Source organism: Danio rerio, chromosome 12 (assembly GCF_049306965.1).
Source record: "Danio rerio strain Tuebingen ecotype United States chromosome 12, GRCz12tu, whole genome shotgun sequence".
NCBI lineage: Eukaryota > Metazoa > Chordata > Actinopteri > Cypriniformes > Danionidae > Danio > Danio rerio.
Window position 1 is genome coordinate 27,901,902 of NC_133187.1, and position 25,899 is coordinate 27,927,800.

General features: G+C 32.8%; 1 protein-coding gene across 5 annotated transcripts in view; it reads right to left on the reverse strand.

Moving 5' to 3' along the window:
- opn4b (opsin 4b) overlaps positions 1-25,899 on the reverse strand; it is a 72,374-nt gene that overhangs the window by 21,183 nt on the left and 25,292 nt on the right. For all 5 annotated transcript variants that reach the window (XM_009306568.5, XM_073917304.1, XM_073917305.1 and 2 more), the window contains 5 exon segments: positions 20,098-20,240; positions 15,739-15,872; positions 4,161-4,364; positions 2,580-2,751; positions 2,175-2,339 (listed from right to left, as the gene is read on the reverse strand). In XM_009306568.5, coding sequence (XP_009304843.1) covers positions 2,175-2,339; positions 2,580-2,751; positions 4,161-4,364; positions 15,739-15,872; positions 20,098-20,240 — 818 coding nt within the window.

Consider the following 25,899-nt stretch of genomic DNA (forward strand, 5'->3'; position numbering starts at 1 on the left):
CCTTTTCTGCTCTTGTTAACATATCTTTCTGCTTTGAGTCTTTGCACTGTCTGAACAAACAACTAAAGTCAAGTGTTTTTTATTTTATTTTTGTGCTAGCAGTGAATGTCGTGTAAAAATATAGTGACATTGGCAGCTGAAGTTCATCCATCAAATATTAAGCTATTTTGGTTGCCTCCAGTAGCTATAAATGAATAAAAAGCTATAAGAAAAAAAATAACATTATCCAGCAGATTGTAATAAAAATGTAGCTCTGTATTTTACAGTTCTGTTTCTCAAATAATATTATATATTTATAGTCATTGCATAGACTGAGTAATAACAATATACTGGGTGACGTGGGGGTGCAGTAGGTAGTGCTGTCGCCTCATAGCAAGAATTGTTGCTGGTTCGAGCCTCGGATGGGTCAGTTGGCATTTCAGTGTGGAGTTTGCATGTTCTCCCCGCATTCCCGTGGGTTTCCTCCGGGTGCTCCGGTTTCCCCCACAGGTCCAAAGACATGGGGTACAGGTGAATTGGGTAAGCTAAATTGTCCGTAGTGTATGTGTGTGTGTGTGTGTGTGAATGAGTGTGTATGGATGATTCCCAGTGATGGGTTGCAGCTGGAAGGGCATCCTCTGCGTAAAAAATATGCTGGATAAGTTTGCGGTTCATTCCGCTGTGGCAAGCCTTGATTAATAAAGGGACTAAGCCAAAAAGGAAATGAATGAATGCATAACAATATTCTATTCATAAACCTAAACCTAAAACTTAAAATTGCAAATAATTTGGTAACACTTAAGTTTAGATCATAGTTCATGCAAATAACGACTGACTTTTAGTTATAAAGTATGATCTTATTCTTCAGCGCCAATCCCACCCAAAACCTAAACTTTTACATGACTATTAATAAACAGCTAATTGGTAGTTTATTGGGGTAGTAGTGTTAGATCATGGTTTGTTAATACTGTGAATTGTGACCTGAACTAAAACGATTGTTTAAAAATTTTTACAATGTTATTAAAATATGCAAATGAGGAACTATCTCAATAAATATGCTAATTTGAATACATTTCTAGAACAAAAATCTTAATATTGCAAGACGTCACGTTCAAAATTCTTGTTTAACTTTTCACACAGTAGAATCAACGTATCTACTGTCAAAGTCTCTCTAAGGCAAGTCATTTCACTGGGTGGGCATTTTTGTAACACCCAGTGTGCACAGGCATTCAGTTTGAATGGGGACACATCAAATTCATCAAAACTGCTTGCCAAGCTTACGATTAAATTTCATATTAGGAATCACCAATAAAATTAAACAACAATTGCGCCTTTAGTTTCATTTATAAACGTTTGAATCACACAAAATCTGCAGAAACTCATGTCTGGTCCTCCCCTCTTCCTCTGAGTATTGTCAATCTATAGCGATTGATAATTGGCTCCTGTACTAGAAGGTGGGCTTTATTTGCAATTTTGACCGTTACACTTTCCCCCACTCAAAACAATACGAGTAACATGTCTTGTGTTTTCTATAGTCTTTGCTACTTGAAAGAATTCCGTAGAATACAATTTTCTATAAATGGAAAAGGTTTTTTTTTTTTTTTTTTATCACTTTATGAATAACCCAAATTGATAGGTGCGTGAAAAAAACATGTATTAAATCATGTATTTAGCTTATAAAATCAGTAAATTAAGCTCAGTACTTTCACTGTAAAAAGGAATACGTTACTTTAAAAAAGTAAGTAACCCCATTGTAACTTCACTTTAAAAAAAATGGATTCCACACAATTCCTTCAAGTTGTCCCAATACAAATCCATTAAGTTAACTTAATCATTGTTACAAACTTAAGTGGATTGAACATAAAACAAATAGGCTGTCCCCCCCAAAAAAAAAATAAATTAAGAATTGTATTGTTCCAATGCACTTTATACAAGCAGCAAAAGTTATTTTTTGGAGTGGTGGAATTGTTTTAGAGGACTTAATTTTTAAAATTAGGCACTTTATTAATTGATTTAATACTTTTAAGGCAATGAGTTTCCTTATCTTTTTAAGTAAAGTCAATTTATTGCTTTGAGACCAACTGGTTTACTCACTTTTTAAACTAAAGTGAAGTAATTGCTTTTTAAACTTTAAGTACATTGTAAATTGCAATCAAAAGTTCTGGATGGTAATTGTAAAACATGCTGATTCTCACCCAGCAAAAGCAGTGAGAGCCACACAGGAGTATGGAGACCAGGAGATGACATACAACAGGATCACTATGAGCGCTATCTTTGCCATCTTCCATTCGTTTTTCATCCGGTGGATCTTTTTGATAGAATCTCTGGGTCCTCCTTCTCCATTGATTTTCCCCACAGCTCTATTATTCCCATCATACAGATGTGAAAACAAACAGATAAATACAATGCACATCAGTTTACGCAGTGACATATTTAATCAACCACGTAAAGAACACAACAAAGCACTAATCTAAAATGGATCTCTCTTTCTTTCTTTCTTTCTTTCTTTCTTTCTTTCTTTCTTTCTTTTTTTGATAAATAATGAACCTCTCTTTTACAGATTTTTTTTTTCTCCAGTATGACGTACTTAACCAGTTTACCTGTTGGTTTCACGGATGGCCTTGAAGATAAAGAAGTAGCAATAAATGATGACGAAGAGGGGAATGAAGAATACAAAAGTGAAGAGCAGCATTGTGTAGGCTCGAACAGAAGGACTGAAGGTCATGTAGTCCCACGAACAGGACGTCAGCAGACCTTCAGGAACATATGCACCTGACAGGAGAAAATATAATTACATATTGTTGAGTGTATGTACAGTATTGTGGGCTTCCTTTCATGTTTTTTTAAGAATTCAGAGAAGTTCTAGCAAATTAAGTTATATTAAATTAAATGCAAGAGCTCTCTCATCCTCTATAGACAGTAATAGTCCTGAGAAGTTCAGTGTCCAAAAAAAGAAGGCAAAATATTGTCTAAACATTTCATGTGACTTCAGTGGTTTACTGTATTTATATGAAACTATATGCAAAAAAAAGTATATTTACTTTTTGCTGCACAAAATCATTGTTGGAGATTTAAATGGTATTAGTTAACAACTGAAGTCACATGGACTGTTTCATCACTGACCAATGGTCGTTTGAAGGTGTTTATTAACAAGATCAAAGTATCAAAAAAGAGCTGTTTTAAACTCCTGGACTGTACTTTAAACTTTGGCCTACTTTCAAATCATTCAAGCGATTTTGTGTTTAAAAAGTTGTCTAATAGACATCAATAACATCGTAACTTGCTGATACATACTAAACATACTAGCTACATAATAAACTTAGTTACAACAAGGCTAAATTTGGGCAGTTAGTGAAAACGAAATGGACGTCTAATAAATGGCAAAAAGATTAGAACTGTCATTAAACAGAGAGATCCCAGCAGGTTGTGACATCAGGTGACCAAAATTCAATGTTTAGCCAGCATTTTAGGACAACATTATTTTGGCATTCAATAACAATGTCAAAAAACGTTGATATTTGATTGATTTTAGGTTGTGTTGGGAAGTCCTCAAAATCCAACATTGAGCCAACATCTTAAACCAACGTAGTACTGACATCAAATACTGACATTTATTTGTCAGGTATGGCAACCAAAATCGAACGTCTGATAGACATCATAATGATAACGTCCACACAACGCCAAGCTGTAACATCATTAGACGTTGATATTTGGTTGATTTTAGGTTTAAAGTTGGACTCACTGGCCTGATGATGTGTTCTGACGTCAACCCGATTTTCATTTCCAAAAAAAAGGCAACGTCCCCACAATGTTGGGGTACAACTAAAAGATGATGTCATGTTGATGTTCTGTGCCTGCTGGTATTAGACAGATTCACATGTGTAGTCGTTTATTTCTTTTGATGACTAGTATATTTTTGGAGTATTGTTAGACATCTTAACATGACTGGATTTTCACTGACAGCACAAATGTAGCCTTCTTTAAGCCAAGATCTGTATGCTTAAGTCTATGGAAAATGTTTGCTGGAAACAAAAACATTACAATCTCAAATATTGATTTACTAAAAAATGTGACCATTTCTAATTGACCTGTCACATTCAATGTCTACATTTCTGACTCTGATTAAATGCTTCCCTCTTGTCCTTACAGGCAAAACGCCTCTTGTGTTTGTAATTACTTACTCCATCCAAAAAAGGGGGGCAGGCTCCAGCCCATAGAGTAAGCCCAGGCAGCAGAGAGGATCAGCAAGGCTCGCTTGCGTGACATAACGCCAATAGAGGCCAAAGGACGAGTGATCACGAAGTATCGATCTACTGCAATAATCATGAGTGTGATCATCGAGCAGATACCAAACAGAGCACCGCAGAATGCATATAACTCACAGCCTGTGAACAGACACATGAGAAATACTGTAAAATCGTATATAATCCAGTAGTCCAGTCGTGGACAAAGTATACAAATCAAGCACTTGAGTAAAAGCACAGATAGCTTCATATAAATGTAATGGACCCTTTTCACAAGCCTGTTATGATATATGTTATGTGTTTAACGGTCATATTCTTAAATCCTTAAAAGTTTTTATTATTTAGATTCTTTTAAAAACGTATGAACATTTATATGCATTTATGTATGTATTATGTCATCTTTGTGTCAAATTACAACAAATGAAATGCCTCTTAAGCAAAGTGTTTGTAATGCAGTGACAATGGGGCTGAGAGTAAATTTGATGTTATTCTCTCCTCTGACTGTCGTCATCATTCTCACATTATTTTTTTCTTCTTTCTGAAAGTCTTGATAACAGTTCATAACAGTTGAACTATTTCAACAAATATGATTTAAAATATATATATTTGCTGTACTCTCTCTTTTTCACTGCGCTCCAAGTTTGCAAGTTATTTTTTGGCATAGTCAGTATGCTTAGTAGCTCAGTTTGTAAGATGGTAAACTTGTGATGCAGAGCACTCCAGTTTAGTAACAACTGATTTAAAATGAGGGTCAATTTAGATGGCTGCAGTGTACTTTTCTCACGTTTACTAGTTTGATAGTATTTGTTAAATATAGGGAAAAGTTTAGGTCAGTGGTTCGCCTTCCAGTGGACAATGTGTATCTGAAATGTACTGTACGAAAAAATGTCAACTTATTTCATGAAGCATTTAAAATTCGCCAATATTTTACACAGCACCCTCTAGTGGATTTGTCATCTGAAATGTACAACAAAATGTACCTGGAGTAACATATTTTACGTTTCACAAAAATGAAAACTACCACATGCATTTAAAAAGAGCCTGTTTATTTAGCAAGAAAATGCTTCAATTTATTAACAAAACTGAGAAATGATAACTAAAGTGTCTGCTTTGAAAAATGACACATACAGTTGAAACCAGAAGTTTACATACACTGTATAAAGGCACATAACCATTTTAAAAAGTCAGATGTTAATATGACTAAACTTGTTCTCTTTTGGGTAAGTTAGGATTGTCAAATTTGTTTCTGTTATGCTTAATAACAGAATAATAAGAGAGATATTTTTTGAGAAATTGCTATAACTTTTCTTGAAAGTCAAGTTTACATACAATAAGATTATTGCGCCCCTGAAAAAGCTGATGGTGTTAAGGTTTTGGAAATTTCTGATTGGCTAATTGACAACATTTGAGTTAATTGGAGGCACAACTGTAGAATAGTATTTAAGAAAAACCTCAAACACACTGCTTCCTTGTGTGACAACATGGGAAAATCAACAAGCCAGAATCAACAAAAAAGCCAGATTACAATTTGCTAAATTACACTGGGGAAAAAGAATTTTTGGAGATATGTCCTGAGGTCTGATTGTTACATTCGTAGAAGAAAGGGGAAAGCCTACAAGTCTAGGATAATCATCCCGACTGTGTATGTGGGCGGCAGCATCATATTGTGGGGTTGTTTTGCTGCAGGAGGGACTGCTCCACTTCACAGCATAGATGGTATCATGAAGAAAGAACATTATCTAGAAATACTGAAGCAACATCTCCAGACATCAGCCAGGAAATTAAAACTTGGCCACAAATGGGTCTTCTTAACAGACCATGACCCTAATCATACTACCAAATTAGTTAAAATGTGCTTTAAGGACAACAGAGTGAATGTTTTGAAGTGGCCATCACAAAGCCCTGATCTCAATCCTATAGAAAATTTGTAGGCATATTTGAAAATGCTTGTGCGAGCAAGAGAGCCAACATATCTGACTCAGTAAAACCAATTCTGTCAGGAGGAATGGGTCAAAATTGCATTAAACTATTGTGAGAAGCTTGTGGATACCCAAAAAATTTGACCAAAGTTATAGAGTTTAAAAGCAAAGCTACAAAAATACCAAGGAAATGTATTAAAACTTTTGACTGTCTAAAAATTTATTAAAAATTCTCAAAAAAAAAAAAAAAAAAAAAACTCTCTCATTCTGGCATTTAGCAATTTAAATCATTTAGGTAATCCTAACGGACTTAAAATTGTAAATGTTTAGTATGATTTTTCATCCGACATCTTTTTTAAAAAGGGGTTATGTTCCTTTTTTTGGAGTGTATGTAAACTTCTGGTTTCAACTGTATAAGTATATTTGATAATATAGCATATTTAAAATAATAAACATAAAATGTGTGTTAATGTGAGTGAACAAATACAAACATACATGATAAAAAAGACAGTAAGCATAGAGCATGTTTTAAGAAGAATGTAATATGTAACCATACTAAAAGCAGTGTGCAGATTACAATGGGTGGAGAGAGAGAGGAAACCCCCCTCCCCCTCCCTAATTAATGCTTGAACTCACTTGAAGGAAGTCAAACTATTTATATTATAAATATAAATTTGACCCCGTTATAATAGTTCATACCATTGCCTATGCATGAACGCACCCGGGATGCTGGAAAAATTTAGTCAACGGTCTGAAACAAGCAGATCCAGCCAATTGAAAGGCACTGTAACTATTCAAAAGACACTTTTTTTGTTAATAAAGTGTTTAGATCTAATTTATAGCCTAAATTATAGCCTAAAAGTGAGGCCAAATTAAACTATGGTGTGTATTTAATTAGGCACCCGCCTGCATCTTTCATAGCTCATCACAGTTTACTGTGTCAAAATCAAATTATTCACAAAAACACTGAAAATATGTTTGATTTATAAATTAGATCAAAAATATGATTTTTTTTTTTTGCAAGCATAGGCACACTGTAAAAAAGCAGACCCCCCTTGATAGTCACAGTTTAATTTACACTGACTACAAGCAAAAGTTTCTTGAGATAAAAATACACCTGAGAAGTTCAAATACTTCAAAAAAAAGTACTTTTGTAGAGTAGTGAAGTAAAATGCTGTTACTGTCCACCACTGCCTGTACAGCACTAATAAAAGCAAGTCCTTCTATAAATCAACCACCTCACTTGCGTTTCTTTATGAAAAGTGTAAGACTTGAAATAGCCTTAGATGAAAGAAAACATGTTTTTCTTATCAACGCAGAAATGCTAGTTAATTCATACAAGCTGCACATGCTGGAGACTGTGGATGTGTAATTATAATAATAATGGAAAGCCCTGTAACCCTGTGAATCTATAATTGCTTCGGAAATGTCACTAATGTGAACCGGGCTCTCATTGTGCAGGCAGGAGAATGGTATAAGTTTAGGAATGTGTCATTGAAAAGCCCATATTTATTGACTGCATGTTTAAATATTGCTTTAGACTCGATTATAGTTCTATGGTTTGAATAGCGCTGTGTGTATAATTGCAGATAGGGATAATGTACAATCATTTGATCTCATATTGTCCTAAAGGATTTTGTTTTAGCAATAATTGCTAACTGACCGTATATTATACCAGAGCTATTTAATAGCTAAAACTAAAGCCTTGAAATGAAAACCCTTTTGTTAATTAAAATAAAATAAATGTAAAAAAGGACATTATTATTATTAAACACAAACAAAGAATAAATAATGCCTTACAGCATATCTTGATCATAAGCAAAGTTGTTATTAACATTTATTAATAAAATTGTAAATTTAATAATTAGATCTGTTAGGATTAGTAAATGCACTGTAAACTAACATGAACTTTTTTTAACAAGCAAGAACAAAAGTTAACAAATCCTGCAAAAAATTCTGAAAAGGTACATAGTGAACAATATTTAATTAATTATTTACAACCCCAAAACAGAAACAGTTGTGACAGGATTGAGCAAGCAAATAAAAAAAGAAAGTAGGAATTTCAAAATTTGCTATGACTTTAAGCCCAGAGAAGTGGACGGCACTTCTGGACATTGTTAACATAGGGCTTCATTTAGGCACCATAATGTTTTCACTGGCATTTGTTGATAAAACTATGTTCTGTAGTTAAAAAAGATTTTCCAAATTAGTCTTGAGCTCATGTGGTGATATCGCTTATAAATGAATGACGATTTTTAGTGCAGTGCCACCGGAGGGATCACAGATCAGGCTTAGGCTTGCACTCTTGTCCTTTACGCACTGAAATTCCTCCAGATTCTTTGAATCGTGTTATGCTATGTAGAAGGTGAAATATACAAATGTCTTGCATCTTTCTTTGAGGAACATTGTTTGTAAACATTTAAATTTTCTTACGTATTTGTTAGCAAAATGGCAGTCCTCGGCCATTTATGGATATGTTATTAAAATCCAAAGTTGCATTTGGTAATGTTCAAATTAAAGTTAATTAAAATAAATAAATGTCTCTGAAAAAAATGTGGTTCGAATCAAATCAAATCACTTTTATTTATTTTTTTCAACTAATGTTAAGAAAGTTATTCTTAGCATTAGTTAACATTTCTTACCATAAGTTAACATTTCAATCTTATTTATTTATAACTATATTTTTTTAAGCTGTCACAAAACAGTATTCCTTAAATTTCATTTAAATTGATGCGCTGCAATAACTAGAGCTTAAAATGAAATAAACTAAGAATAAGCATTGACAGAATAATGCATTCCAACTATAAAAGAACAACAACAACCTCCTGTATAAAATATTAACTATGAAACAACATGAACAATCCATAACTGCTGGGAGTTGTACGTTTCTCAGATATTATTAATTAGGTGATGTTTGCAGTACACAAGTCAAGCCAAAGAATGCTTGTTAAATTCTGATTGAGTAAGATTTAGAAGGGGTCCTTGAATGTGGACATGTGTTATGAATTATGTATTATTATTTAACTTTTTTATTATTAGTTACTGTGTATTGTTGACTTTTGAGCATCAATAGCTAAAAATTATAATGCTGAAAGTTCAAAGCAAAGGGAGATAATTTTATTCAATAAAATTCACTTTTCAAGGCCTTCTTTCAGAGTGTACTAGGTGGTTAAATGTGCCAGTTGACCAGTCAGAGCCCATTGTGTATTTCTGAAGGACAGGATTCAGAGAAAGCTTTATCAGAGAGTCAAAAGAAAACAGTTGGTGTAGAATAACAGGGAATTGTTTGAAAAATTATGCATTTTTTTGTTTGTTTGTTTTGGTTTTTAAACACAACATAGGCTCATTCTGAAAATGTACACGAAGATTAAAATAAATACATTTCTGGAGATCCCAAATGATGTAGCCAGAAAAACGTATTGCTGTATTTTGTCTTTATAATGAATGCTACAGGGTGGAATGACGCCATTTCTTTTCACGCTTACCATCTGACCGTTTACCTCCATGTGGACCATTTTTTCAGCTGTTAGTCTGTCCAGTGGCTCGCCGCGTACGTTGGAGGATTTAAGATGCAGAGCGGAGTTGACTGTGACAACAGGGTTCAAGTCCGGCGAAGATTGATTCCAAAAAGTGGGTAAGACAAAACCAAAAGCCAAAAAATAAAATGAACAAGTAATTAACAAGGTAAGAATGTGGTAAATTCTGAAAATGTAGTAAAAATCAGGCTGCTGTGAGGGATTTTCTTTTTCTGGATTGCTTTTGAAAACACTGTCGATTGGGTTCAGGGAAGTGGGTGGGAGCTGGTCAATCTGTGCTTTTTAAAAAACTATCGATTGGGTTTGGGGAAGGAGGAAGGTGGGTCAGTCAGTTGAAAGCGGCCTCTGGTAGAATAATGCGTGAAGAGCAGGCACGCATGGCACTCGTGAAAGAAATTTGAGATCTCAAAATGCATACAGTGTCCTCTGGCGGATTCGTGAAAACAAATTCAGGAATGTGTATAGGGGTACATAATCAGAATGAGCCTGGGTTGTTTCAATGAATGCCCATAAACATAATTAAACATTTGAAAACAGCTGACTGACCACTCCTTTAAGAAACTGCAAATTTAATTTAATTTAATTTAATTTAAATTAATTTAATTTTAAATAAACAATAATTAAATTGAATAAATGCTATATTTGGAATATTTTTTTATCATTTAAAAGATCAAAAAATATTTAAGTAATTTAGTACAAAAAAATAGAAAGAAGTAAATACCAACACACTTTCCACCTGTAAAAAAAATAGAATACACATATAAATTAAACTAAAGTTTGGTGCAGGATAAAAAACTCATTTTGAGAAAACTGACTTTAAAATACTGTTACTGTAAATGCTGTTACTGTAATAAAGTACTGCACTGTTGTTAAAATCTACTGATACAAATTGATAAAGAATGACAAAATCAACACATATCTATATTTTGGGTTATACAGTTCTGTCTGGATCTTGAATCTAATTGGCTGATAGCTGTGATATATTTAAGTAATATCAGCATCCGTACAGCCTCTTTACCCTTTGTGTATTACTCTGCCCAAATACAGCCAGCAACAAGAGTACAAATACAGCCAGCACCACAAAAAATTGAACCCAGCGTCTGGTGATGTCTACATGTTCCAGACTTTAAGCAGTATTTGACTGCAATGAATTTGCAACCAAGTAATAAAATCTGAAAGTTTGATTTATGATTATTATTCTGTTCCATTACTTTTGGACCCTTAACAAGTGGGAGACACAGATGCAAACTGTTGTAATTCCTACAACAGTCACCTTATTTGGATGTAAGTTAAAGCATTTAAAGTACATCTAGTTTGTTTTATTTCAGATTTATTGTGTTGTTGTATAGAGCAAAAATTCTTAGAATTGTGTCGATGTGCAAATATTTATGGACCTAACTGTATACATATACAGTATATACGAAAAGTTGAAAAAAAGTAAAAAAATTCAAAACTGACAGTCAAATGGAAAAAAAACTTTGTCTTTGCCTGCAGTGTCTTGCCTTAAGACATCATTGATTCATATAACAATAAATAAATGAGTGAAAGAAAGAAAGGATGCCACTTTCTCATTCTTCTACAGCAGTTTGAGAGTGTTTTATTGAACATCAGATCTCTCTCAAAAACCTCAGGTGGACGAGAGACTCGAGAGAGTTTAACTGAGCTCATTCCACCTCATCAACCATACAGCAACTACTTCACTTCAAAGAACAAGTGCTTAAAAGGTCTGAAAACTAAACAAGACCATCAGTGATCCCAGGCAACCTCGGTCAACCTGCATTTTCTGTTTCATTACTGCCATTATTCGAAAGCCTAACATTAGAGCAACCCATTATCCCACATTTGCTTCTGCTCACCAGATGAACATGTATAATCATGTCAATGTTGTGCTTCCAGGAATTGTTTTATTTTTTTGACTGATATCAAAATTCAAAGCAGAGTGATATGTTTAGGAGAGCTTCATTGAATGAGAGATCACATTTGTAATTTAATGCATTTGCATGGAGCTGTTGAGTCATGGAGCATTTACTGCTATTCTAGAAAGCCATGAAGAGAAAATGTCTCAACTATGCTAATTCACCTCTGGTTTTTAGAACAAATGTGAAGTAGATTTGTTATTACAATAGAACATTGCATTTTTGATCAATCAACACAAAATACTATTGTTATCAACAAAATAAAATATATATATATTTAAAAATCAAGTGAAATTAAATATTTAAAAATATTTCAACTCATTTGATGTCAGTTACACTGTAAAAAAAATGCAGAATTCCACACAGTTCATTCATATTTTCCAACCCAAATCGATTAAGTTTACTTAACACTTTTAGCAAACTTATGTGGATTGAACATAAAAAAATAAGTTGTTCCAATGAAATTTTAAGAATTGTGTTGTTTCAGCTTATTTTAAATAAGTAGTTTGAACAAGTAAAACAATATTTTTTTATTGTAGTTGACAAGGAAATATGGCATCAAATTATCTTCATGTACTAAAATTAAGAATGAATAAAAATACATAGATATAAACGTGCAGATAAACAAGCCATTTGAGGAAATTACATTTTTTATTCCCTCAAAGTTGTTTATGAATAAGTAAAGGAACATTAAGGCACATGTGCAATTCCAAAAATGTTTTATGTGCTATTTATTAAGCAAATTGTACTCATTATCATTAAAGGGTATCTATTTTAACTCTTTTTCAAGTTTTAGGATAGGTTTTCTGTTCTCCAGAATGTCTAAGTTTCAGCTTAAAACACCCATCAGATTATTTATTATACCTTTCAAAATATTGGAATTTTTTGCTCTGAACACATTGTAGCTGTTTTGTTGGCTGTGCCTTTAATGCTAGTTCTCCCAACCCACCTTTCCCACGTGCCTGTCAGAGTGTGCCTCAATCTCTGCCCGTGTGCGTTAAATAAACAGCACAGTGACAGACATCAAGGAAGCAGATCTCATTAAGCTTTTGTGAGAAACACTACAGTAAGCTGATTAATGTTTGATGTATTTGTTGTGAAGTTACAATGATGAGTCACACAGAATATCATTACAAAGTTCACATGCACACACTGCAGACACAAACAACTTGTGCGTTTAACTTTTTTAGATATGTGTTAAAAAATCCTCTCTCCGTTTATGTATATATATATATATATATATATATATATATATATATATATATATATATATATATATATATATATATATATATATATATATATATATATATATATATATATATGTATATATATATATACATATACATATATATATATATATATATATATATATATATATATATATATATAYACATATATATATATATATATATATATATATATATATATAYATATATATATATATAYAYATATATATATATATATATATATATATATATATATATATATACATATATATATATATATATATATATATATATATATATATATATATATATATATATATACATATATATATATATATATATATATATACATATATATATATATATATATATATATATATATATATATATAYATATATATATATATATATATATATATATATATATATATATATATATATATATATATATATATATATGTATATATTGTTGGTGTAACGATATGCGTATTCGTATTGAACCGTTCGGTACGAGACTTTCGGTTCGGTACGCATTGCAAACCGAACGATTCGATTTAGACTAATATCTAAAAAAATAAAAGAGAAGAAATACAAAATATAATGTTTTCAGTGCAACAACGCTCAACATGGTATCCTAAATGACGTGGCAGACAACATGCTGCCGTCCCCGCTGTCATGTTAAACAGTAGAACATCGCTTTTGAACTCAGTATATCACTTTATTAAACATGCACGCAATCTTGCTGCCTTCTGTGTCACTGTCAGCCTACTCGTGCTAGCTCCGCCCCTGTTGTCCCAGCAACCCTCGACCCCAGAACAGCCAATCTCAATAACCTACCTGTTCACATATCACCGCACACACCCGCCCACCTCCAAACACAACTCCTGTCAGGCACACATTGTACTAGTTCGCAAAATGGCTAGTTAATGTCATCCTCCTACAAACCTTTTTCTTGGCAGCTGCATGGATGGTGCCATAGCGACCAGCGTCTTCAGGTAGAATGTTTAGAACTTCGATTTACAGCGTTTACAACTGAAAATTTGCACTCCGAAAATGGTATTCAATAGAGTTTTGAGTGGATTACGTAGTGTTTTCATCTTTGAAAAGTGTGTGTTAAAGCCGTTATGAACAGTCAGATGTAGTTCAAGCACGAGAGGAAAACTTTCTCCTAGTTCACGTGTCTGCCGTCAGAAATATAGTTTCCCCCACACACACGCGCCCAATACTTCACTGCATTATAGAGCAATGGCACAAAACTTAACAGGTATAAGTCATGTAATTTACAAAAATGACCAATAAAAGCCCGTTATTGATACTCTGCTGATTTGCTGTTGATTCTAATGACTTTCATTCAAAACAAGGCCGAGGCGATCAGTACATTTATAGCTGTGGATATGAGAGACCTTAAACGGTAGTGGAAATTTCAGGTTTCAAAAAAATGTTAAATGTTATAGAGCCCGGTTACATTATTACTTGATAAGCCCATTTCAGTCAGATAATTCCTGCTTTCATATCCACTAAATCAGGTGACCGTCAAAAACAAATAAAACAATATTTAAAAATTGATTGAGTCTGAGTTCCATATAAAAACTAAATTGTTCTTTTCTTTTTACTTGTTTAACTACTACATATTACATTTATTTTTTATCGGAAGCTTTTTGGTTTTGAGTATAAAGAAGAAACCGGATCTGCAACAAACCTAAGCAGAAACCCCAGAAGTATAGCTCTATCACTGTTTAAAGTAAAAGAAAAAAAAAACAAGATCATACTTTTATAATCCTCTGGCTTTTTTCTTTTTGTGCTGCATCGAAAACGTACCGAACCGTGGCACCACTGTGTCGTATCAAACCTAACCTAACAACTTGCATTTTTTTGAACTGTTACACCCTATATATATATATATATATATATATATATATATATATATATATATATATATATATATATATATATATATATATATATATATAAATATAAATATATATATATATATATATATATATATATATATATATATATATATATATATATATATATATATATATATATATACATATATATATATATATATATATATATATATATATATATATATATATATATATATAGGGTGTAACATACATATATAATAATACAAATATATATATATTTGTATTATTTTTATTTTATTTTTTTATCACTACTATATATCATTTGTTTTATACAGTATGTTCAATTTAATGTAAACATTGCAAATTCGTTGGCAATCCATTTGTCACGCCAATAAAGCAAGTTTAATTTAATTTTAATTGAATTAGAGAGAGAGAGAGAAAGATTCATTAGACAAATCAAAAGGCACACTCAACTGACCAAATTAAATGTCTTAATTGCAGAAAAAAAGTTGATAAACAAGTAATAATATGTGCTTTTCCTAAAAATATTTGTTTTTAATATATTTATGTTTATTGTTGTTCTAGGATGATGAAAACATAATTACCACAGTTATTCTCCTCAATAATAACACCCTGAAAAAAGACTGATAAATGTATCCCCAATTATGTTCGTTCTGCTTGATGTACCAAAAACATTTCCATTGCACATAATGATGGTTGATTTAAAGAAGCCTCTTTGCATTGTCATCAAAACACTGATTCTTCCGCTATGACCTCTGAGGACACTGAGGTGTTTCTTCTCCTTGACCAGGATGCAGTTATGCATCAATGAATAATCCCTCTCCAAATGTGATCCTCTAGCATTATCTGTTCTGTACTTTCCTCTCATCTGTACTACAATCGGTGAATCATGAAGATAATCTGCTATAAAAAAAAAATGCAGTTCCCCTGACGTCCAGCTCTTTCTTAACATCTGTACAAGAAATCTTGAATGCCTTCAAAAGATTTGTTTTATCAAGTCGTGATTTTCTAACAGCTGGATTACCTTTTTCTCCAAAGATCCATCGCTTGTGCAAACTGGTGGTGAAGAAGATTGGTGTTTGAGTGACACACATCAGGAAATCAGTGACAGCAAGATTGATGATGAACATGTTGGCAGGTGTTCTCAAACTCCGGCTCCTGAAAACATAAACAAAACAAAAGACAAATTATAAAGTTCTGAATTTAAAAAAGAGAACATCAGTTTATCCAGCCTGATCTCACAAGGAAATGTAAATATTTTACATTTTGTCAGTTTAGTGACTAATTCGTATGAATTCTCACAAGTTCAGTCGTACGAAAATGTGCGATTTTAAAAAGGAGGCATGGTACCCAACCCCTAACCCCAAAATTCATTAAGTAATAAGCAAATCATACTAAATTGTACAAATTAGATCGTACGAATTCATACGAATTAACCACTAAATCAAAAAGTTACGAATTGCGTTGGTTTATCAGTATATTTCCATCCACCTATTTTTATGAACATTTTAGAAAATCTAGAAAAAAATACTTAATGGAAATGCTAAGTTGCTCATACATTTCTGATATTGCACATAATAACTTATGTTCACAACTAAGTAGAATAAACTTTTTATCGAATTAGAAAAATGTGCATGAAGTACAAAGGAAACACGTTTAAAGAATAAATCAATTCATAAATAAATAAATTCAGCATGCACATCTGAAAAGACATGAAAGCTTATTTTTTAATAAACTATAACAAACAAACAAAATGAAAACAAAAAAGGGCAAGATGGGACAGCATTAATGGACATACCAGCGGACACACCATATTGAATTGTTGAATTTTTGTAGATGGATGAAGTTTTGGTCATTCTAAAATCCCTCAGCCAAAGTCTATCATCAAAGTGGTTCGGTTATGAGCAGCTGCGCTCCCAAAGACTGCTCTCACACCTCCAAAAACGCAGGTAATTTAATATTTAATAAATAAGGCCTGCAGTGACTTTTCTTATGATATTTTGCACCAATGTATCCAGAAGTGAATTTTGATCTCTTTGACTCAAATGACTGGAAATGGCACAAATGTTTTATGCGTTGTTCCAGTTTTGCGCAAGAGTTCTGTTGCAGATACATCGTTTAAACCACTATAGTTATAACGTAAACCATCCAAAATGATGCTCTAAATGGGGTGGTAACAACTTCTTTAGAGAAATAACCCATAATTTCTTTGTGCAAATTATATTGTTTTACAAGGTTTTAAAAAAATCCATTATTAGTTTTGATAAAAACTTGTATTTTATTAGGAAATTAAATGTAATATTTATTAATTATTAGGAAATGAAAAAGCATACTTTATTAACAATAGTAATAATATTATGATGATGTTTTCACAAGCTTTTAAAATTCTGCTTTTAAATAATAGGTCACCTATAGCTATCCACCACGATTGTGTTCCTAATGACATCGATGTTTTCAAAGTGCACTGCGAAAGGAGCACAATTGTAAACATGAAGATCACTAAAACTGAACTGTACAAAAACTTTGAAAGCAAATTAGATCAAAGAGTTATGACTTTAATACTTTTTTTAAAAATTCATTCCAAGTGTAAATTTTAGAATGTTCTAAATAATTAGGGCATAGATGGGATAACTATGGCCCGTTTCCACTGAATGGTACAGTACGGTACGGTTTGGTTTGGTACGCTTTTATGGCCGTTTCCACTGTCAAAAGGCGTACCGAACCAAACCGTACCTCACCACTTTTTCGGCACCCTTTCGAAAGGGTCTCAAACTGCAGAAAGGGTCCCAAAAGGTGGAGCTACACGCGCAGTTGAAAGCTATTGGTTTACAGAGATACGTCATTCGTAGACTCAACAAGCCAGAAAGTAAACAAAGGACCCGCCATGTTTGAAATACACAGCAAGAGATTACAGCGGAATTATATATATATATATATGCAACCATGGTCGATCCGGGCTCAAACAAACCCTGTCGTTGTCTTGATAAACAGCCACAAAGCCATGGAGAAGAGCAGATTTACCCAGTGTACAGTTCTTCTGTAGTTGGTAACATATCAGAGACTGTAAGGGTCTGTATGTGTTCATATATGTTCATTTATTTATTTATTTAATATAATTACAGATGTTACAGTGTGGCTAATTCGCACCGTCATTGATATGCAGTTATAATCAACTCATGTTCATAGAAAAGTTAGTAATAAACATTTATGCACAAGTATTTATGTGTGTAAAGCATCTGTTTTTTGAGAAGTGCTTTTCATATGATACTGTATGTGAGCGACCTGTGCAGCTTTATTGTAGACATATTCTCGAGTGAAAATGATGTCGACTGAAACTTTGTCATACACCACGCCCACCAAAAGGGTACCCTTGGTAGTGGAAACGCAAGCCTGATAAAGGTGACCCGTACCGACCCGAGCCGTACCGTACTGTACCAGTCAGTGCAAACGAGCCACTAGAAATAGAACACAGCCAGGAACTATGTTTCTAACTACAGCTCCAGAGGTGTAGTTGCAATCATAGAAGTTTGTGACTCAGTTTGCGAACGTTTGTTGGAATGACGGATTTGGGAAAAGGCAAATCAACGAACTATGTTTGTAACAACACAACTTGCAACCTTAGTTGGCTAATGATGGATTTTAGAAACACACCCTGATTGGTTGTCTTTGTTATGGTGTGGTTATGCGTGTTTTGAATAAGCCATAAATCATAATATTTTTTAAACATGCTTTGAGGTGCACACCTTTCACTAGGGGTCAGATTTACTAAACAGAGCAAATTAGCATGAAACCACAATCCCATACAAAGTTCCACATGTGTCAGATAACTAACAGACACAGCAGCTCATTTGCATAATGACCAAAACAATCTACCAAGATCAGAGAAATAATACGGCTTGGTAATTGTTATGTTGATCATCGTCTTCTGCTATTCCAAACAATTGAACCCCAACGGAGAAAACTCTCCAACTGCATTTTTTAAATATCACAGTATATCAAGCACAAAATGGATTAGGGCATGCTTCCTGAGGTGTTAAATAATGGTACGCATACTAATAAACAAAATACTTATACCTAGTACTAAAAAAAATGAGTACTGGAAACCTAAATAAAATTGAATTTCTAATTGACTTTAATACTTTTCTCCCATATATTATCTCCTAAAGAAAAACTTATAAATAGCTTATGCAGTAAGTTGAGCAATAAATATAAAAAAGTAATGAGCAGTACTAATAATAACAATATTAATAAAAATAATTACAATAATAATAATACGAGTGAACATATCTATTGTGTTAGGTCTATGTCAAAAAACTTGGATGCCCAAATATTAAATTGCAAGAATTAATATTATAAAACATTGTATACTATTCTATATTTTATCTACGTTGCTGTGGGACAATGTGAGAGACACATATCAAATGTAATATTTTACTGTAAGTATTGTCATTTCTATAGTGGAGCAATAACACAAAATAGATGGTTCAGAACTTTTAATATTGCACACACAACCACTGGCCAACAAATAAGTCTAAAAATAAATTATGCTTCCTAGACTGTAAAAAATGGCCGTGATTTCAACAGAAAAAAAACTGTAAAAATGCTACAGTACAAATCCGTAACCTGGTTAATGGTATGTTTCCTTAATATAAAAGACGAATAACCATAAATTTACTTTCCCAGAATTCCCTGCATGGCACATCACTTTTTTTTTTTTTGCATTTTGTTGACATTAATATGAAACTTTTTAGTAGTTTCCCCATCAGTTATGTACATTAGAGATTTATGTTACATCTAATGTTGATAAACAATGTTTATTTCATGACTTTTTTTTTCATGACTTATTATACAACATAGTTTTATGCGTGTTACCACACTAGTGTTTAGTTGCTGTGTGAATGACACTGAGCACCTTCTATATGCTGATACTCATTTCTGTTTGTGGGAAAAGTTGATTGTGATGAGAACTGGCTCATTATGTAACTTCCTCATCACCTCCTGCATATGGATGTGCAAACGTGTCTAACTGTGTAACAAAAGATGTGTAGATGTTGGTCATTCAAAATACAGACATATTACCTCTATAAATTAATAAAAGACGGTAGTTTACCGTAAAAATGAGAAATTACTTTTACGGATTGTACCATGTTTTTTACGGTTAAGTACTGGCAAACACAGCTGCCATTTTTTTACCGTAAATTTAACGGATTTATTTTTTACAGTGTAGCAAATGTAACAAAAACACACTACATTACTAAAGATACTGTAGTAATTATATTAGTGACAGGTTATTCCCATCACTGGATGACAAAAGGCCTCTGAAAATCTGTCCCTAAATGAGCAGATAAGCTAAAAAAAAAAGATGCTGTACATCAGGACTCACTTGCAGAAGGCATACATGACCAAAAGGTTTCCCACCATGCCGGTGATGCCCACCGCCAGAATGACAGAGCCGATGGTGTAATGAGCATGATCTGGAACATCTACAGTCGGGAAAGGATGTCGAACATCTTGCACCATCGCCACCTGTGGGAACAGTGCAAGAAGAAAATGTCAGGAGATGATTACAGATGAGGACCGTGTACGACATTTACACAGTAAAGGACAAGGAAATCAGAGAATGAAAACTGAAAACAAAACTGAAAGTTCTTTCTTTATTTAATCCACCATTTACTCGACCTTGACTTGTCACAAACCTGTTTGAGTTTTTTTTTCCGTTCTTTTGTTTGAACAAAAAAAATATATTTTTTAAAAATGTAAATATAATAATGTAAATATTTTGAAAAATGTAAGAGACTGGTTGTCATTTACTTCCAAAACAAAATAAACTTAACCAGACCAAAGAAAAGAATGAGAAAATAAGCTTTTTTATATTAACTTCCATACAGTGTGTGAGCCCTTTATGCTTATTAGTCCATTGAATTTATATTATGTTAAACTCACTTAAAACAGCTTGCGTAACTTATAAATTAAGTTACAACAACTTAGTTAGATTAACCTAAACAACTGCTGTTAACCTAAAAACATATGCGGTTAGGACTAATTCATCATAATTTTTTTTTTTCAGCAAAGTTTTAAAGATCAAAGTATGAGATAAAATTAAATGATAAAAATGAGTTATTGTGTCTCAAAATAAGTCTTCAGTAATTATTAGTAAGTCTTACATCCTGCACAAACCTAGAATTTAGTTTTTAAAAAAAATAATTTTTAAATTAAGTAACAATCACTGACTAAAACATAATATTGTCACTTAACAATATGCAAAAATAATAATTATAGTGCTTCAGTTATACAAAATCCGTGCTTAGACACAAAACAATCAAAAGCTTCTACAAGAAATAGTGTTGGGTTAAGATTGTATTTATATTACTTTCTAATGTCCTTGTCTGAAAAGTGACTTAATTACTCAATAAGTAATTAATTTACTTGAGTCAATACTACTTACAATAGACTGCAAAAATGCTGGGTTCCACACAATCAATTTGTGTTAGGATAACATGAAGCAATTAAGTCAACTTATTGTTTTTACAAATAAAGTGGATTGAACAGAAAATGATTATCTTGTAGAAAGAAAGAAAAAACATCAAGAATTGTGTTGATTCACCTCCTTTTATATAAGTAGTTTGAACACACAGATAATGTAATATTTTGAATCTCAAAAAATACAGACTACAAATTAAACTCTTAAACTTCTTTCAATTTTACAGGGTATTTTAGCTTCATTAAAATAAATAACATTTAGGTTAGCTTAAACATCAAAACACAGAATGTTTTAATGTAATGATGACACCATATTTCATATACATAAGATACATTAATTTCAGACTCAATTCATTGTTTCTAAAAATGTGTAACTATCTGCTGAATTTAACTTTCTTAAGTTGAAAAGCTTCTTCAATTATTTGTATACCAGTATATTTACAATTCTCTGACAGTTTATGAACAGTGTTTTAGGCGAATACACTGTAATAAAATGCAGGGTTGTACACAATTCATTCAGGTTTTCCCAACACAAACCAATTAAGATAACTTAACAAATTTAAGCGGATTTTAACGTTTTGTTTAAAAAAAATAATAATTAAGTTGTTCTGCAAAAACTCTCAAGTATTGCATTGTTTTCAGCTCAGTTTACATAAGTAGTTTGAACAAGCAGCAGAATCATTTTTTGAGTGTATATTTTAAGTAACTGTAATTTAAGGTCCCGTGAAGTGCTTTGAAATGTGGATTTTTTTATTATAGGTTTGGCGTGATCTCAACTTAAAAATGAGGGCAGGACGGGACATAGCTCCTCCCTTTTAAAAAACAGACAATAGCGTTTTGTTTTTATCACTGCTCTGCCAGTGAGAGTGATTGAGATCAAGCGCATTAAATGAGCAAACAAGATCATCTTGTAGGTGGCGAGATATGTTAAATACTACAAAGAATTTGATTGATCAAGATTTGATGAGAAACAAGTATGAGTTGACAGAAAAAAATGTTGATCCATTTAGGCAAAAGTGACAATCTGCAAGCTTTGCATGTTTATATCAGTTTTATATTTTTTATACATGCAAATTGGGCGAAACAGTGGCGCAGTTGGTAGTGCTGTTGCCTCACAGCAAGAAGGTCGCTGGTTCGATCCTCGGCTTAGTTGGCGTTTCTGTGTGGAGTTTGCATGTTCTCCCTGTGTTTGTGTGGGTTTAATCCGTGTGCTCTGGTTTCCCCCACAGTCCAAAGACATGCAGTACAGGTGAATTGGGTAGGCTAAGTTGTCTGTAGTGTATGAGTGTGTGTGAGTGAGTGTTTGTGGATGTTTCCCAGAGATGGGTTGTGACTGGAAGGGCATCTGCTGCGTAAAAACATGCTGGATAAGTTGGCAGTTCGTTCAGCAGTGGCGACCCCGGATTGATAAAGGGACTAAGCTGACAAGAAAATGAATGAATAAATGCAAATTGTCACTGTTTTGGTGCACACTAGCTAATTGATATCCTTAAAACTAACAGACTGAAACTAGCATTTAAAAAAACTAAAAATGGAACGTCAACCCTTTAATTTTTCAGTAGAAACACATTTTAATTACAGCAACGTTACTTTGTATATGCATCCCACACTGGCTATAACCATGCATTTTTATTTTTCATTTTAAAATCTGTGAGAAAATGAAAAACTGATTGTTTATTCAGTATTATTTCCATAAACCAAAACAACTAAAGAATTAAAGCCAATGGGTTGTATAATCCTTGAATGAAATAAACTATGAAATAATAATGCTCAAATACACATTATGAGAATGTGTTTTGACATTGAATGAATGCAAACATTGCACTCGCCTTTAAAACCAAAAATTAGGAACCTTAAATTTGCATAACAGAGGCACTACAATGCCTATACAATTATCAATATCTGAATTCATCCAAAAGACCATTAGTTTCAAATCCTCTACTTCATATAATCTCTATAACACCCGTTTAATACATCAATAGCCTGCTGAGATGGAATTAGGCAGACATATTTACTGTTTTTGTAAGAGCATGAGGCGCAGTTGATGTTGCTTTCAATTAGATTGGTGCGTAGAACTGAGAACACATAAAAGCTTTTAGAAAGGCAAGAGGGGCCAACTTTGGGTTTATCGCCCTCTTGTCGGACTGAGTTCTTAAGAGGCAATTACTGTATCAAACACTGCAGTTCGATTCGCCACTGTCAATACCTTAGTTTTAGCTTCCATTTATACTGTACTTCTATCCATCCACAAGCCACTCTATTGACTCCATTGGCTGAAGCCGAACAGAACAAAACAAGCCGAATTGACATTCTGCAGGTCACTTGTATAGTTAGAGTGAGTAATACACACTAGCAAATCATTCACATTTCTCGTAAATGAAACAGTCTGCTGAACAATGACTGGAAAACTGGTTAGCCTTTGAAGAAGTGGATGGGAAGATTGTATCGATAGCGGAAATTGTAAGACTGTTCAGTAGATAATCGCAAACATTGAGGGAAGAGGACATTTGAGAAGTAATGAGTTTATAATCTGCCTCAGATCAGCAGTGGATTAATGCAATGAGTGTGGACATCTTTGCTTGTGATATACAGTAGTAGCTGGGAAATAAATGGGTCGCTAAAGAGGTTTATCATTTCATTGAAGTGTCCGCTCCATTAGTAATGGCTGAAGAATTTTACGTGCAAAGTTTAATAGAGTTTGCCTTCCTGAGAAGAGCATCTGACCGTCTGTGCAAAGCATCATCAATGTCACAAACATGCTTATTTGATTAGAACCATATAGTACAGATTTTTTTTTCTTTTAAATGACCAAACTTTCTATTTTTCTCCAGGTTTAAATTGGATTTAAAGATTTTTTATGGTGGGTTAAAACTTTGAATACTCTTGTGTTTACTACACCCAGCCATCAATAAAATTAGACCGCAAACAAAAGAAGGTGTATATATCTTAATAAGATAATGCAGATTTTGATGGACGCAACTAATCCTATCAGATATCTTGTTTGTATTTTTGTGCACTATGATATGCCATTTTAAGCAACTGATAAATCTGTTTAAGCTGGTCTGAAATTAGATTCAAAGGTCTTGTTTAGAGTGTCAGACAAAGAATGTCTTCAGGTCATTGCAAGTGTACAAAGAATATCAGGGCATTTCTTTTTTTGTTTTTTACAATTAGCAAAATAATAAATAAATAAATGAAATAAATCATTAATAAATATAATAGACACCCCCCACCCTCTATCCACACATGGTAATGTAATTGTCTTACATTTTGTCAAAACATTTCTCATATTTATGTTACATAAAGGTACAGTTGCAATGGTTGATGATAATGATAAATGAAGAGTTCAGATGCAAAAACCTTTCCATCAAAAATGAACATTTTTCTCAGCATCCTTTGTTTATGTTAAAATATTTAACTTTAAAGATCAGGAAAAGAATTTAATCTCCGCCATAAAAGTGATATTACCAAATCTACACACAGAAGCTTGATAAAAATGCTCATTTTAAAGGAAAATTTTAGATGGCAATTAGAGATTTTTGCATTTAAACTCTTCAAATATTTAATTCAATTCAATTCATGTTTATTTCTATAGTATTTCTACAAGGTAGATTGTGTCAAAGCAGCTTAACAAAAAAGTTCTAGTAAATTATTCAGCCCAGTGTTCAGAGTTAAAATTCAGTTTAGTTCATTTCAGTGTAGTTTAATTTTAACTGCTGAAAGTCCAAAAACTGAAGAGCAACTCTATCAATGCTCAGCTCCACAAGTCCCAAACCAGGACAGTGGCGACAGTGGCGAGGAACAAAACATTCAGAAATGAGGCATAAGCACATTACTATTAAAATAACATAACATTAAATATAAACAATAACATAAAATATGAAAACGTAACAAAAAAATACTATTAAGAGGCATTTTGATACCTGGTGTTTAAATATATAAACAGTGAGGGCCTATTTAATTCTGTGAAACAACCTCACATAATTTACATAGTGTACACTCAAAAAATTAAAAAAAATTTAATGAAAGGTTAAAAAAATTAAAAAGAATAGTTCACCCAAAATATTTTATTTAATTTAAATTAAAATCATTAAGCCATCCTCTGTGACTTTGTTCTGTCAGAAAAACAGTCATTTACATTTTACCCTGGATTTTCCTTACTGTATAATGGTGGCTTTTATTTTGAAGCTTCCAAAAACACATAAATCCACCATCAAACCCATATATCTTCGGGGGCTTAACTTGTTTCATATAAAGCAAATAGATTTGTTTTTGTAACAGAAATGCCTTGCTGGTGTATGGGTTCTTCTGGGAAACTTCTGTTTCGTATCTGCTTTATATTTTGTCTCTTGGCCAGGAAATCATTGTAAATGAGGACTGGCTCTCTTTTGGCTTACTTGGTTAAATAAAGGTTACTATTATTCAAAGTAAAGGGTACTATCATTTAAATACCATTATACAGCATGTACTTTTGGGTGGTCTATTTCTTTAATAGGTTAATTTTTAAGACTAAACCTGAAGGTTAAAATTGAATATGGTTTGTGACTAATCACACTGGAGTTTTGAGCATTATGTTCTCTTTATAGTTGCATCTTCTGGCACTATGAACTGTTGTTGGTTGATTTGGATAATTTTTGTCAGTGTTGGGTTAACATTTCAATTAAATCACACCACAGTTCATTATGAGGTGGACTGAAGCCCAAGT